The sequence below is a fragment of the Oncorhynchus masou genome, chromosome 17 (genome assembly GCF_036934945.1).
Source record: "Oncorhynchus masou masou isolate Uvic2021 chromosome 17, UVic_Omas_1.1, whole genome shotgun sequence".
Taxonomy (NCBI): domain Eukaryota; kingdom Metazoa; phylum Chordata; class Actinopteri; order Salmoniformes; family Salmonidae; genus Oncorhynchus; species Oncorhynchus masou.
In genome coordinates this window covers 41,925,465-41,941,809 of record NC_088228.1, presented here as the reverse complement: position 1 = coordinate 41,941,809, position 16,345 = coordinate 41,925,465, and the positions used below count along the sequence as shown (strand labels likewise).

General features: G+C 43.5%; 1 protein-coding gene across 1 annotated transcript; it reads left to right on the top strand.

The window, feature by feature from the left end:
* The first annotated feature begins 718 nt into the window (after positions 1 to 718).
* On the top strand, positions 719 to 15,254 carry LOC135559062 (pre-mRNA-splicing factor 38B-like). The gene is made up of 6 exons (XM_064993413.1): positions 719 to 1,251; positions 1,855 to 1,923; positions 9,208 to 9,359; positions 11,398 to 11,458; positions 13,930 to 14,147; positions 14,231 to 15,254. The coding sequence occupies exons 1-6, from the start codon at positions 1,027 to 1,029 to the stop codon at positions 14,868 to 14,870; spliced, it is 1,365 nt and encodes a 454-aa protein (XP_064849485.1). The 5' UTR covers positions 719 to 1,026; the 3' UTR covers positions 14,871 to 15,254.
* The last annotated feature ends 1,091 nt before the right edge of the window (positions 15,255 to 16,345 follow it).

Sequence of the window (16,345 nt, the reverse complement as noted above, 5' to 3'; positions counted from 1 at the left end):
ATAGCGTTGGCTTGGAAAGTCATTAAGAATGCAAAGAAAGGTGCACAGCGGGAATTCTGTTCTTCTATAGGAAGGGAAACAATTGGGGGATGTGTGGAAATTGTTAAAGAGGATGATGGCTCGAATCCCCGAGCTGACAAGGTAAAACTCTGTCGTTCTGCCCCTGAGCGAGGCAGTTCTTCTCCGGGCTCTGAAGACGTGGATGTCGATTATGGCAGCCCCCTGCACCTCTGATTCAGAAGGGTTGGGTTAAATGCGGAAGACACATTTCCCTGTCATGGCTGCATGGTAGAGGAAAAAAATGAACATGTATGATTATTTCGTGAAATGTGTGACGTAGAAAGGGAGAGTTTGTTTGACAGGGTCAGAGAGGTTGGAAGGGAATGGGGAGTGGGTGACATTTTGTGTGGGGGTGATGGGAGTCGTGAGGTTTGTAGGGAATGATTTGATTTTATCAAATCATCAGAAATTCAGGGTTAGTTTTAAGATAATAATATCGTGGTATAAATCAGTGGAGGCTGCTGAGGCGGGAATGGCTCATGGCTGGAACGGAGTATATGGAATGGCATTAAACCATGTGTACCGTCCTCACCTATTAAAGGTGTCACAACCTCCTGTCGTATGGATACAGTGGCTCGTGACCGGCCTCACACTCCTCCAGTACAGTAGGTGGCGATGTAAGCAGCTGTCAGTTGGTTGCGATCCGGCAATAAAAGCGTAAAGAAGAAGGCGCACGGCGTTAGTTTGTCGTTGCGTTTTACTGTCTTTTACTGGCAGCGGTTGTTACGTGCACATTTCTTGTCGAAGAACCTCGGCTAGCCAGACATATAGTTATAGAAAGTAGGGTTTGGCGGTCTAAAATCGTGCGCTAGGTTATTGTTGAGAATAGTTTATTTACCGTGACTATTGAAGGTTTCATATCGCGTTTTAATGGCGTTGTAGTCGGAAGCATCTATTGTGTAAGAAAGCTAACGTTAGCGGCTAATTTCCCGCATTGTTGAATCGACAGCGTGGGATCCTCGCATTATGGCCAACAACACTGTCGCCGCGAACCAACAGCAACCACAGGCCGTGAGCAGGATTGGCCCTAACGCTGGAAAACATGGCAACAACTTGCCTCTCTGGGGCAACGAAAAGACTATGAACCTGAACCCTATGGTCCTCACCAACGTTCTCTCATCTCCATATTTCAAAGTGCAGCTGTATGAATTGAAAACCTACCATGAGGTGGTGGATGAGATCTATTTCAAGGTAACGACCCATGCTACAAGGCTGGCTAACGTTAGCTAGCTAACCTTGGTTAGCTTCATAGCTAGCGGTTTGAAATTTTTTTTTAAAGGGGGAAATGGCTAGCTAAATTATTAATTGTCAGGTAACGTTAACTAACTTTGGCCTAACTTGTTTTAATGTGTCAGTATGTAACTATCTCAATGTTAATTCCACAGCTAAACGGACACGTTTCTGTTCTGTTGACACATTTGAGCGGTTAGCTAACGTGTTAGCTATATTTAGCTAGAACAATCCCCAGTTGTGGTGGTTTCCTATAGTTAAGTCGACTGCTGATAATTGGGAATATTGTGTTGGAAGTAACGTTAAAGTAGTTAACTACACTTTCTAGACAAACCTAGCTTACGTTAGCGAGACCGACTAGCTAAATATCCAACGTTAGATTACATAACACTAGCTAGCTAGTCAAGTTATGTTGACTAGTGAGCGGTAATAATTGCATGAGAATACAACGCCATCAACCTATGCATGTGGTGAGATTTGTCACTTATTGCTTAACTTTGAGGCAGCCAACCAACGCCACAATGATTTTTGCATCCTTGAGTCACCATGTTATTTTCTCACTAGGTTACTCATGTTGAGCCCTGGGAGAAAGGCAGTAGGAAGACTGCCGGACAGACTGGAATGTGCGGAGGGGTAAGTTAGAAAGTACGTGCCTTTTGCCTAACCGTGTTTTTATCTCTCTGATGCTGCCTGGGTTATTTCTGCAGCTGAGAGTAAAATCCATGCAAGTCTTTGCCAACTCAGGTTCATAAGTGCATCACATACAGTCTGGTCCAAACTTACCCTGTTTCTGAGCTGGTGCACCTCAGCCACGCTCAAAGTCCTAAATGATATCATAACCGCCATAGATTAAAAGACAGTACTGTGCAGCCGTCTAAATTGATCTGGCCAAGGCTTCCGACTGTCAATCACCGCATTCTTATCGGCAGACTCAACAGCCTTGGTTTCTCTGACTGTCTCGCCTTGTTCGCTAACTGCTTCTCAGAGTTCACATCGGAGGACCTGTTGTCTGGACCTCTGGCAGTCTCTATGGGGGTGACACAGGGTTAGATTCTCGGGCTGACTCTTTTCTCTGTATATATCAATGATGTTGCTCTTGCTGTGGGTGATTCTCTGGTACACCTCTATGCACCTCTTCTGTATACATCTGGCCCTTCTTTGAACAATGTGTTAACAAACCTCCAAACGAGCTACAATGCCATACAACACTACTTCCATGACCTCCAACTGCTCTTACATGCTTGTAAAATGAAATGCCTGCTTTTCAATCGTTCGCTGCCCACACCCGCCCGCCCGACTAGCATCACTACTCTAGATTCTAAGTTCTGACCTAGAATATGTGGACAACTACAAATACCTAGGTGTCTGGCTACACTGTAAACTCTCTATCCAGACTCACATTAAGCATTTCCAATCCAAAATTAAATCTAGAATCGGCTTCCTATTTCACAACAAAGCCTCCGTCACTCGTGCTGCCAAACATACCCTCGTAAAACGGACTATCCTACCGATCCTTGACTTCTGCGACTTCATTTACAAAATATCCCCCAACACTCTACTCAGCAAATTGGATGTAGTCCATCACAGCGCCACCTGTTTTGTCACCAAAGCCCCATATGCTACCTACCACTGCGGCCTGTATGTTCTCGTCGGCTGGTCCTCGCTACATACTCGTCGCCAGACCCACTGGCTCCAGGTCATCTATATGTCTTTGCTAGGGTAACCTCCGCCTTCTCAGCTCACTGGTCACCATAACACCCACCCGTAGCACGCGCTCCAGCAGGTATATCTCACTGGTCATCCCTAAAGCCAACACCTCATTTGTCTGCTTTTTCTTCCTGTTCTCTGCTGCCAATGACTGGAACAAATTGCAAAAATCACTGAAGCTGGAGACTCATATCTCCCTCACTAACATTAAGCACCAGCTGTCAGAGCAGCTTATCACTGGAGCCGTACACAGCCAATCTGTAAATAGTCCATCCAAATACCTACCTCATCACCATATTGTTTTTTTGCTCTTTTGCACACCATTATTTCTACTTGCACATCATCTGCACATCACTCCAGTGTTAATTGCTAAATTGTAATTACCACTATGGCCTATTTATTGCCTTACCTCCTTCCTTCATTTCCAACACTCTCTACAGATTTTTATATTGTTATTGACTGTACATTTGTTTATCCCATGTGTAATTCTGTGTTTGTGTCAAACTGCTTTGCTTTATCTTGGCCAGGTCACAGTTGCAAATGAGATCTTGTTCTCAACTGGCCTACCTGGTTAAAATAAAGGTGAAATAGAATTTTAAAAATATTGGTCCCCTTGATAAAGATGAGCAAAAAAAATACAAGATGAAACACATTATTATACAATTTCTCAGATAAAGAGATTTTGTTTAACAAGTAATTCCTTTTCCAAAAAAAAAGGATGGGGGTAAAAATTGAGACCCCTGTTTTCAAACCTTTCAATAACTCACCATGCCAGGATAATAGGCACAGCCTTTTTCTAAAATGTTTTCTGAGATTGAAGAACACATTAGGAGGGATCAACTTGGCGATTTTTGTGGACAATTAACAATTTCTTTGTGGATGTGTGCTTGGGGTTATTGTATTGCTGGACAATCCACTTGAGGCAAAGTTTCAGGCTCCTGGCCGGGGAGCTACTGGGCAGAGTTAATGATGCTGTTGCCCTTAACAAGGGCCCCAGGACCAGGTTGTGCTGAGTTGCGTTAGATTTCGCTACTATTATTAAAGATAATCATTCCCGAGTGGCGCATTGGTGTTAGAGGAGTCACTGCAGATCTGGGTTCGATCCCATGATGCGATGCACAATTGGCCCAGCGTCGTCCGGGTTAGGGGATGGTTTGGCCGGCTGGGATGTCCTTGTCCCATCGCGCTCTAGTGACTCCTTGTGGCCGCCGGACACATGTATGCTGAATTTGGCCGCCAGCTGTACGGTGTTTCCTCCGACACAAGGGTACGGCTGGCTTCTGGTTTAAGTGAGCGGTGTCGAAGCAGTGCGGCTTGGCGGGGTCGTGTTCAGTAGGATGCATGGCTCTCGAACTTCGCTCCTCCCGAGTCCCATCGCTGCAACGCCCGTACGGACAAGACTGTACCTACCAGTTAATCACAAAATTGGGGAGAAAAAAAGTTTAAATACCAATCATGGGTTTCGATTATTTGACCTTAAAATGATTCAAGCTGTTAATGGAAATTCCAAAGCCAGAAATAAATTGACCAAAAGGTAAAGTATTCCATTGTCTGTCAGGTCCACATAGAAAAACAAGAATTTACTATGAAATAATAAAATATAACTTAGTTTTATTAGACCTTTTAATTCCTTAGTCATCTGAGCTCAGGCAGTAACAGCCAGACGACAATCTGTTCTCCCCATACTGTCTGTCGTCATCCTATTCAGCTAGACTGCCCAACTATGCTGCAGAGCTGTCTGACAATCATTTGACTCGTTCTTGAAAGTATGTCTTATCCTTTCCACGTATCGTTGTGTTCATTTCCTTCTCATGCGGCAACGTATGCAGTCTATCGAACCTAACAGGTGTGAAAGGGGATACCTAGTCAGTTGCATAACTGAGTGCATTCAACCAAAATGTGTTAGGCATTTAATCCAACCCCTCTGAACCAGGGCGGTGCGGGGTCTTAATTGACATCCACGTCATCGGCGCCCGGTGAGCAGTTGTTGCTGGTTAACTGCCTTGCTCAAGATCTTTCCACCTTGCCGGCTCTGGGATTTTAACCAGCAAACTTTTGGTTACTGGCCCAACAGTGTATCCAACTCTGGCCCATCCAGGAAAGATCAGGAGTAATGGATTGTGGTCATTGTAGTTATTTGCCACATTTCTACGCTAAACTTGCCTGATCCCAAACCATCCTCCTGCTGACTGCAGATTCTGACATTAAGTTGCTGGTGATATGTAAAACGTGGAATCTGCAACTTTTCTCCTGTGGCATAACGATCGACTATTTCTATGATTTCAAACCTAAAAAGCAACTTCTATTGCCAACCATGTAAAATTAGCCTACAAATAGCCAACAAATAAACATTGCAGCCTGGAGGTATAAAATATCTGGATAAACATAAATATCCTATAAATCACAGGGGTGTGGCCTGTCTGCCACGAACTTGAAACATTGTATTAACTTGGGTCTTGCCAGAGCTCACTAGCAAACTAACTTCTGGGCCCTATGTTTCCCACGCCAGTAAGCTCGGGACAGATGCAGCTGTAGGCTATCAGGTAGGCCTATTTTATGACATTTCCACTGGATGAGAGCTCGGGACAGATGCAGCTTTAGGCTCAGGTAGGCCTATTTTATGACATTTCCACTGGATGAGAGCTCGGGACAGATGCAGCTGTAGGCTATCAGGTAGGCCTATTTTATGACATTTCCACTGGATGAGAGCATGCCGTTTTTTTTAGCGAAGGAGAGCGAGCTGGAGCGATTTTCAAATATATTGAGGAACTATTGTCATTTTCAATAGATGTAAAACGGATTTGGTTTGCTTGCTGTTTGAGGTGAAGAAAACAACATTACTTTGAGAAGCGCCACAGCTCATTAGTGGTGGTGAGTTAAGCCAATCAGAAATACTATTAGATTCCCAAATGGGCATTATTGCATGCAGGGCAGGTAGCCTATAGGCCTAATTCTATGCATAATCAAGTGATTACTCAACTTTGACAGGAGTGTGCCAAACAAGACACTGACCTCATTAACTCATAAATGTAATGAAATAAACCAAAACTTGTTTCTCACAAGTGTAGCATAGGTTGTGTGCCCTGCAAACATGTCCTCTCCAACAATAACTGGTAAAAGACTGGAATAATATATTGAATGCATTAGCAGAGATTACCGTAACCTAACAAACACTGTAGATTGGGAACTAATGGTAAATGTACTACTGGTGGTGTATGGAATTGATAGACTAACAGGCAAGCAGTTCACAGAATGAAGTTACGGAACAATGTGTGCAAATTGGCAGGAGAGCACATTCTGGAGAGAGACTTGAGTTGTGACATTTCCCTTATTCTTGGGCTGTGGCGTTTCCTTGCATCCTCCGCAATGGATTAGTCTCAGCCTACCCAATGGATTAGTTCACTGAGATGAGCGTGAATAAGACTGTCTCGAGTGCCATAAATATATATTTTCTACTGCTCGACAAAGATCTGTCATCCAACAGCCTAAAGGCCAAACAATCGACCAGTTGACTAATTGGGGTCTGCCCTAAATTGAACAAACGCCGGTCAATTAGTTGAGTAACCTAAAATCCCTCGGCACTAGTGGAAATAAAAAGTGCCCCAGCAGTTTTGAATTGGACTATTGTTGGCATCCGTGCTAAAGTTTTTTTTTTCGGTATAAAATGAATTCAACTGAGCTGTTGTATGCTAAAAAAATCGGGCAATTATTTTAACCTAATACAATTGCTCAGAATGAGGTTTTTAACAAGTAATGCCATTTTCTCCTCAAAGGGTAAAATTATTGTCACCCCTATTTTGAATACCTCACCTTGTGAGGATAATGGCACTGAGCTTTTTTCATTGGGAGGGATCTTAAACCATTCCTTCATACATAATCTTTCATTGATATAATTTGTCTGTGCCTATGGGCTCTTCATTTAAAACCACAGGTTTTCAACAGGGTTGAAGTCTGGAGACAGATGGCCACTGCAAAATGTTGATTGTTGTTGTCAATTAATATGGATGTAACTATTCACCTGATACGCATCAAGTATGAATGCCCTAACCTCATCTGGCACCTCTTTCTCCAGAATGCACTCCCGCCAATTTGTGCACATTCATTGTTTCATAATTGATTTGTGTGAATTGTTTGCATTTGATTGTTGGTGTATATCAATTCCCCTTTGCATATATCACCAGTAGTTACATTTACCCTTAATTTCTAATCTACATGTGTTTGGTTATGTAACACTTGTGAGAAACAAGTTTTGATTCATTGCATTTATGAGTTTCATCAATTTAATCAATGTCTCCTGTCTGGAGAGCTCCTGTCAATGTTGAGTAAGACGCACACCTGATTACGCTTAGAAGTAGGCCCATAGGCATCTTGGCCTGAGCGCGAATGTAGGCATATAAATGTGCCCATTTGGGGCTCTGATTGTATTTCTGATTGGCTAATGAGTGGTGGAGCTTCTCAAAGTAATGTTTTCTTCACCTCAAAGAGTTATCAAACTAATTTTTTTTTTTTTTTTTTTTACATCAACTGAGAATGACAGTTCCTCAATGTATTAGAAAATTCTTTCCAGTTCTCTCCCTTTTCATACCCACTGTGTTAAAGGGACAAATGTCATGCTCTGGTCCAGTGGAAACTTAATTAAAATAGCCCTACCTGACTTCTACTTGTTCAGTGCTTGGACTGAAATAGGTTTGGGTGCTGGTACTGTTTATTTTTAGGTGCCTGAGCTCCACTATATTCTGTAAGAGGAACTCTGCTCTGGTGAGCTCCTGCCCAAGTCCAGCACTGCTTCTTATCCATTTCACAAATAGTCTACAGCTGTCTGTCCCGAGCTTACTGGCAAGGGAAAATCTGAGTGCCTAGAATATTGTATTCAATTTTGCTAGCTGCTACTTCTGACCAGACCCAAATTAGTAGTTGATACTAGAGGTCGACCGATTAATCGGAATGGCCGGTTTCAAGTTTTCATAAAAATCGGAAATCTGTATTTTTGTGCGCCGATTTGTTTAAAAAGAAAATGTTTAAAAAAATAAACTTTTTTTGACCCTTTATTTAACTAGGTAAGTCAGTTAAGAACACATTATTTTCAATGACGGCCTAGGAACGGTGGGTTAACTGCCTAGTTCAGGGGCAGAAAGACAGATTTTCACATTGTCAGCTCGGGGGATCCAATCTTGCAGTTAACTAGTTCATGCAATAATGACCTGCCTCTCTCGTTGCACTCCACAAGGAGTCCCTCTCGCATTTGTTACACAAATGCAGTAAGCCAAGGTAAGTTGCTAGCTAGCATTAAACTTATCTTATAAAAAAACATCAATCATAATCACTATTTAACTACACATGGTTGATATATTACTAGATATTATCTAGCGTGTCCTGCGTTGCATATAATCTGACTGAGCATACAAGTATCTGACTGAGCGGTGGTAGGCAGAGGCAGGCGGGTAAACATTCATTCAAACAGCCCCCCCCCCGTGTTCTCCAATCTCAGAAAACATTTTTAAAAAGCTGTGCGGTTATCCTGGCAAGGTGAGCTTTTGAATGTTATTGACACTGGAGTGCCAATCTTTTTCTATGTAATGCTATTAGTATAAGAACTCCCAATGTTTTGGGTGCATATAAAATAGCTCTATTTTAATTTATTTTAGATATTTTTTTTGTTGTTGCTCTTCTTTATCAAGGGGGTCAATAATTTGACCTGGCTACATATACACATCAAAAGTCAGCTTGAAAGTTGGCTGTTGGAAATGTTACAATGAAAACATACTTTTAATCTGCATTGTTTAAGACATGGCATATGGGGATGTAGTAAGATACCCAGTGGGCTGGACAGTATAAAAAAAGTATTGAAAAATATCAACTGATTTAAATAGCATGGGTGACTGAGGAAAAACAAACTGAATTGAAGGCCAAGTGGCAAACAGTAATGCAGGCACTAGGAATGGGGGTGTGAGCATGCGGGTCTGGGCAGAGGAGATGTAGTCATTGTTGGCGTGCGTCGAAGTTGTTTGTATGTGGGGGGGGGGGGGGGCGCGGTCTGTCTGTCTGTAGTTGACAGTTGAATGCAAGCAACATACTTACCTTAGCTGTGGAGTAGGGCCGTGTTGAAAACTGATAATGGCTCACCCCAAAACTTAGAGGTCAACTTGAGATGTTAAGGAGCACTGCTCCCAAAAAGAACATGTCTGACTCCTGAACCTCTGTTGTCCTCAGGTGCGGGGAGTCGGGACCGGCGGCATTGTGTCCACAGCCTTCTGCCTGCTGTATAAACTGTTCTCCATCAAGATGACCCGTAAACAGGTGATGGGACTGATCACTCACAACGACTCACCCTACATCAGAGCACTTGGCTTTATGTACATAAGGTACAACTCTGTTTTAATGTTGGTTTATGTAAAAATGTGTTTATACAGAAGGATAGGACCCATTGCATCTATTTATGGCTGCAAATACATTTCAATCGCCCTACCTTAGTGTTGCAACCTGTTTGTGAAACGCTCAGCAGTCATTTTGCGGTGTTTAGGTGCATGCATGTATCTGTCCCATTATGGCTTCTGTGAGATGCAGCGCCATTGAGGCCATCCCCACTTTGATGAAGTCAGTAGTATTCTACTACTATGAGTTGGCAAACAAACTGAAAGGGTGCCCACTGCCACCTCGTGTAGTATTGGAACAGGGGCAACGCCAACGTTGGTCATTTACTGTCCCTGAAATGGGAAACGTGTGTCTTTGCCATAGATGAATAGGGCAAACTTTTTATATCATTTTCTGCCACCCGACAGTAACACTTTGGCACCAGTTGAGTAGCTGTATAAGCCCCTCTGTAAGCCTGTTTGGATGATGGTTCCAAGGCGGTACTTATTTAAATAAGAGAATAAGGTGTATAGATATCACACCATTAAAATGACAGTGGGGTGATATTCCCTGAACAGTCCTGCCTCCTGAAGCCACGTTTTGACAAGTAACTTTATGATAATATGTTAGCAGTGAATGTAGAAGCAGTAGTACTTTTCATACTTTGATCTGGTTTTATCCAAATGTCTCAAATTACATGAAAAACATGATTTTGACTGTTCTTGACCTTTAACCCTGAGCCTACAATTTCTGTGTCCCGCTGAAATTCAAATGAACATAATAAAAAAATCCCCATCAGTCTAAGCTAGTGATATCGTCTCAATCCACAGCATCCACCAATATCGCCCTTTCGCATCTGCTCTGAAAGGTGGCAAAGCTAGAGCTGTGTGTGTCAGACCAATCGGTCTTCTCACACAAACCTGTAACGTTGGAACGGTTTGGCCTACGAAGTATTATAACCACTCTATTGAAAGAAGAGACCGTTTTGCTCTAGGATGCGCACAAGACTCGTCTGAAGTCGGTACAGCCTCTTGCCAACTTCTGTCTTCAGTGTCCGAACAGTTTGGGATACACACTAATATGACCCCTACGTGGACAGCTGATAGTTTCACAAACACCATGGTGTTCACCGTTTTGCTCTAGGCAACCCACAAACCTTAGCAAGCCTCGAGTCATCTGAAGGTCACCGCTGCCAGGAAAAAAATGTAAGTTTAATGCCTAAAGAGGATATACATAAAAAAATGTATGTATAAAATATATAAATATATTAAATAATAAATAAATAAATATACAATAAAATAATGTACACCTACTCATGCATGGTTTTTTCTTTTGACTATTTTCTACGTTTGTAGAATAATAGTGAAGACATCAAAACTATGGAATCATGTAGTAACCAAAAAGTGTTAAACAATTCAAAATAGATTTTATATTTGAGGTTCTTCATATAGCCATCCTTTGCCTTGACAGCTTTGCACACTCTTGGCATTCTCTCAACCAGCTTTGAGGTAGTCATCTGGAATGCATTTCAAGTAACAGGTGTACCTTGTAGTAGTGGAATGTATTTCCTTAATGCATTTGAGCCAATCAGTTGTGTTGTGACAAGGTAGGGGTGGTATACAGAAGATGGATAAAAATCTGACCTTCAGCAAGGCCATTAACCCACTGTTCCCCGGGAGCCGATGGCGTGGATGTTGATTAAGGCAGGGTTAAATGCGGAAGACACATTTCAGTTGAATGTTGTACAACTGACCAAGTGTCCCCGTTTCTCTTACCTGTCCTTTCCTGGAATGGTGAGTTACTTTGGATCAAATCTGATTCACATACAACACTACAGTTATCAAAAAGGAAGACCAAGGCACTCCATGTAATTAAAATGCCTTTATTTGTATGGCATGTACATCTTTTTGATGACCAATTTACTCCTTTTCTGTCTACCAAAACCTACTATTGTGTAGGTCCAAAACATGGCGCTAGTCCAAAACATGGACATGTGTTATTGGATGGGATGTTCATAAGTAGATGCTCATGGTGTGTTTGTTTATGCAGATACACCCAGCCCCCTGCAGACCTGGTGGACTGGTATGATGGTTTCCTGGATGATGAGGAGGTATGTCCACACGGGTAATACCTTCATTTCTCTACCTTTCACTAACTAGTCTGGCATGATCCAAACTGTTGGCTCAGTTCTCTCCTCGTTGTGATGCTCAGAGCTGATTTTTCACCTTTGCCTTCATTTGGCTTAATTGCCCCCCCCTAGTCCCTCTCCCCAAAGTTGGGTAGCTAGGTAATTCACTCTGCTGTGCTGCCTGTTTTTGTCAGGGTAAGTATATTTGACCGTAGTCAAATTCTGTTTACATCTGGGCATGCCTTTATCAGGACTTATTGCACAAAACAAATGTACCAAACTTGACCACTACTCTGAAATGTATAACATGGTTCCTCCCTGGTCCTACCACTTCACAGATCACTTCTTGTTTTGTAAAAAATTAAAATTTTATTAGAAAATATACCTTTAACACATCAATCCTTTGTTTTCTTCTCACTGACACACACACGTCTACTTAGCACAATTTAATTATTTCCTGGGGAGAATCTTGTAATAGATTTATCTTCTCTGTGCACCTTCAATTGGCTGGATAGTGTTTGTCAGACTGTGCATCCAGGCCTACTTTCTTGTTCTGATGCAGTATTTTAACCTTACATCCTCTGACAACCTACCTAACTGGCTAATTCCCATGTTCTCTTCTTTAGATGCCCCTTGTGCAGCAGGTGAATTGGATAATGTATCTCTCAGCACTGTTGGTTTGCGTGTGTGAGTGCAAAACGGATGTTCAGTTCTCTACCCATTCAAACCTGTTCTCTCTCTAGCTGGTGTGCACCTACCTACTTATCTACCTCCTCTACTCTGTACTTGCACTGTGGCCAATGTCTCCCTGGACTGTCGAGGAAGGAGGAAGCACAACTCTTAAACCTTTCTTCACTGTCCACGGAGCGATCTCCATTGTTTAAAGTCGTTTTCTCTCCTTGTTTCATCTCCACCTTTACTACTCATTTTAATTCTAGTGGAGAAGAGAAGAGGAAGCCACTTTAGACTATTGAGATGCACCCCAGGTTTTGTTATTTTGACAGCATACACAATATATACAAAAGTATGTGGACACCCCTTAAAATTAGTTGATTCGGCTATTTCAGCTTCACACGTTGCCGACGGTATAAAATCGAGCACACAGCCATGCAATCTCCATAGACAAACATTGGCAGTAGAATGGGCCGTACCGAAGAGCAAAGTGGTAGGCCACACAAGCTCACAGAACAGGACCGCTGAGTGCTGCTGCGTGTAAAAATCATCTGTCCTCTGATGCAACACTCAATACCGAGTTCTAAACGGCCTCTGGAAGCAATGTCAGAACAATAACTGTTCGTTGGGAGTTTCATGGGTTTCCTTGGCCGAGCAGCCGCAAGCCTTAGATCACTATGCTCAATGCCAAGCGTCAGCTGGAGTGGTGTAAAGCTCACCGCCATTGGACTCTGGGGCAGTGGAAACGTGTTCTCTGGGGTGATTAATCACACTTCACTATCTGGCAGTCTGACGGAAGAATCTGGGTTTGGCCGATACCAGGAGAACACTACCTACCCAACTGCATACTGCCAACTAAAGTTTTTGTGGTGCTGTTTTTCATGGTTCGGGCCCTTAGTGAAGGGAATCTTAACTCTACAGCATACACTGACTTTCTAGATGATTCTGTGCTTCCAACTGTGGCAACAGTTTGAAAGGCCCTTTCCTGTTTCAGCATGACAATGTCCATGTGCACATAGTGAGGTCCATACAGAAATGGTTTGTCGAAATTGGAAGAACTTGACTGACCTGCTCAGAGCCCTGACCTCAACCCCATGGAACTCCTTTAGGATTAATTGGAACACCGACTGCGTGCCAGGTCTAATCGCCCAAAATCAGTGCCCGACCTCACTAATGCTCTTGTGGCTGAATGGAAGAAAGCCCCCACAACATCTAGTGGAAAGCCTTCCCAGAAGAGTGGAGGCTGTTATAGCAGCAATGTTCCTACATCTAGTGGAAAGCCTTCCCAGAAGAGTGGAGGCTGTTATAGCAGCAAAGGGAGACCAACTCCATATTAATGATCTTGGAGTAAGATGTTTGAGCAGGTGTCCACATACTTTTGGTGATGTAGTGTATCTTTGTAAGTACAGACTCTTGAGGACAGCCAGACAGATTAGATGACAGCAACTATTTTTCCATTTCCCTATTATTTCCTATAGTATCATGCACTAAGCTACATTTTTATGCAAACGCATGATAATGATTTGTATGTGCGCATATTAAGCTAGATGAAAACGGAGGTGAAGGTTCAGTACATGGTCATCACAAATTATATTTCCTTTCTAATTGAGTAATGGAGGTTAAAAAGCAGGGACTAGTAAGATATACCTGTAAATCGCTCTGGATAAGTGTCTGCTAAATGCCAAACATTTAAATGAATACGATTCTAAATACAATCAATGCCTTTTATACTTCTGTTTGCATCTGTGTTAATAAAGTTCTGAATACCCCCATGTTCTCAGGAGCTGGATGTGAAGGCCGGAGGCGGCTGCGTTATGACAATCGGAGAGATGGTCCGGTCGTTCCTCACCAAGCTGGAGTGGTTCTCCACTCTCTTTCCACGCATCCCGGTGCCCGTGCAGAAGCTGATCGACACGCAGATGAAGGCAAGGCCCCGGAAGGTTCCTGAGAAGGTAGAGGAGCCAGAGGAACCACCAGCGGAGGGCCGTAGACGGTCCAGGTAGGAAAGGGAGTGCCGCCATGACCGATAATACTGTGTTGATCACACCTGTCTTAATGCAGCTGATGCTTGTTTCTGGTCAGGAGCCCCAGACCTACCCCCAGCCCCAGGAGGACTCCCCAACGGTCCAGGAGCCGCGGCCCCAGCTTCGACCGCGAGCTGGAGAGGGAACGCGACCGCCAGAGGAAAGAGCGGGACTCTGGGGACGGGAAAGGAGAAGAGAGGGAGAGGCGTCGGTCCCGCAGCGCAGACCGTACCCAGGAGCGCCGGGAACGTCGCAGGAGCCGGGAGCAGAAAGATGGACAGGGGGGCGTGGAGAAGGACAGGAGGAAGGACAGGGAGTACCATAAAGATGGGGGTAGCGAGAGGGAGAGGTCCAAGGACAAGAGGAGCAAGGGAGAAGCGGAGGACAGGAGACAAAAAGAAGAGAGAGATGAGAGGAGGGGTCACAGGGAGGAGAGGAAGGCCAGGCGCTCCAGTCGGAGTGCAAGCAGGGAAAGGAGACACAAGAAGTCCATAAAGCGACAAGTCCATGAAGAGAGCAGAGGCGGGGCTGAGGAGAAGGAGAAGAGTAGGAAGAAGCAGTGCAGCCGGGAGGGGGAGCAGCGCGCTCACAAACACAGCCGCAGTAAAGAGCGGAGCCATCGGCCACGTGAGCCCAGCAATGGGAAAGACCAGGGGAAACACAGGGAGTGTAAAATGAGCCAGAGCACAGAGCGATGAGTGTGAACTCGTGCTGAGCCCAACTCTCCCGCCATCCTTTCTCTTCCTTACATTTATTTTTACTTGGTCATGCATTCTGTCACTTGTTTTTAAACAACAAGAAAGACCTGGACTTGTCTTTGGCAATCGTAACTTTGTAGATCTTTCTCTCTGCCTTATCATCCCTTTCTAGACTAGCGTTACTCTTCTCTCTACTGTAGTAATTTCAGTCTATGGTACTTTGTTTTTGTCTGGAAAGTTCCAACTTGCTTTGTACATATGGATCTGAGAATGTTTTAAATCCTACAGAGCAGCCTCCCAAGGGGAGTTTGTACTCCGCACCGAGCCGTGCTGTATTTGGCATTTTGTTTTCTAATAAAACTACTTTTATGAAAGGAGAATTCTGATTGTAGTTTTGTAGATACTGTAATTCCTAATGCAGACCACTACAAATCTTAACAGGCTTCGCTGTGCAGCAAACATCACTTCCTCCACTCTCCCTGTTTGTACCACTGCTCAAACGTTAGAACATACAAACCCGTTGAGCTATTGAAAAGGCTCTGATTCAATCGGCACCATTGACAACATTTTAATCAGTGAGTGAGTTTCTGGCACTATCTCTTAAGCAATTACCCTACATTACAATTAATGTAGTAATTACCCTGAGTGGACGTTTTGAAGAGCGTCATGACCCATTGTGCATTGCCCCAAACAGAGATGAACTGTTTAAGTACTATATCTACATCAATGAAAGGGGATTAATTTGTATATTTTTTGGAACAGAATGTTTGAAACAAGGTAACAGGGAACATGTCCCCCACGAATGATGCAGCGCACCCCTTTGTGCCAATTGCATGACTAACACATTTCAGTTGTGTGACCACAGGTGATCCATTATGTTAGAGCTGCCATATCTGGTTAATGAAAATGTATTCAAGTGGAAGGCAGTTAGCCGGGTACCAGTCCAGGGCTTGACATTCAAGTAAATTTGCCAGTGGCACATCGGACCAGTACAGAGTGAAAACTGCTGGCCTGAATGATAATTAGTGGCGAGGGTCAAGATCCCAGGAAAGCAAGTTTCAATCGTGAGTGATTTTCATTTGCAGTCTGGGAAAATACCTTCTATAGCCAACCATAAAAGCTGATCTAAAAACCATGTAACCCCCCCCCCCCCCAAAAAATATATTCCCATCCAGAAATGAGCCCAATAACATTGGTGTGCTATTCTAGCAATGAGCATCAACACCAGTATGGTGCAGCATCATGGCTAAAGCATGGGGTTGCTTCTCTGCATTATTTACCCCAAGGGGCTAATCATTAGCTAGATCAGGAACTCTAAATATGATTTTGTTGCTTGTTTGTCCTAAAATAGTGATTTTTATAATGCTTATAAATAGTGTAATTGTGTGAATCGGGCGTTTCTCGGATTTGAAGACAATGGGGGTTTAGCCCAACACCAGTAGGGCTAAGGGGGGCATTCTCCCCCCAGCAAAGAA

Bases quoted from the DNA above. Each gene is read 5' to 3' on its own strand.
- LOC135559062 (XM_064993413.1), top strand. From the start codon at position 1,027: ATGGCCAACAACACTGTCGCCGCGAACCAACAGCAACCACAGGCCGTG. The intron at 1,924-9,207 runs GTAAGTTAGAAA...TGTTGTCCTCAG, and splicing joins AGACTGGAATGTGCGGAGGG to GTGCGGGGAGTCGGGACCGG. The intron at 9,360-11,397 runs GTACAACTCTGT...TTGTTTATGCAG, and splicing joins CTTGGCTTTATGTACATAAG to ATACACCCAGCCCCCTGCAG.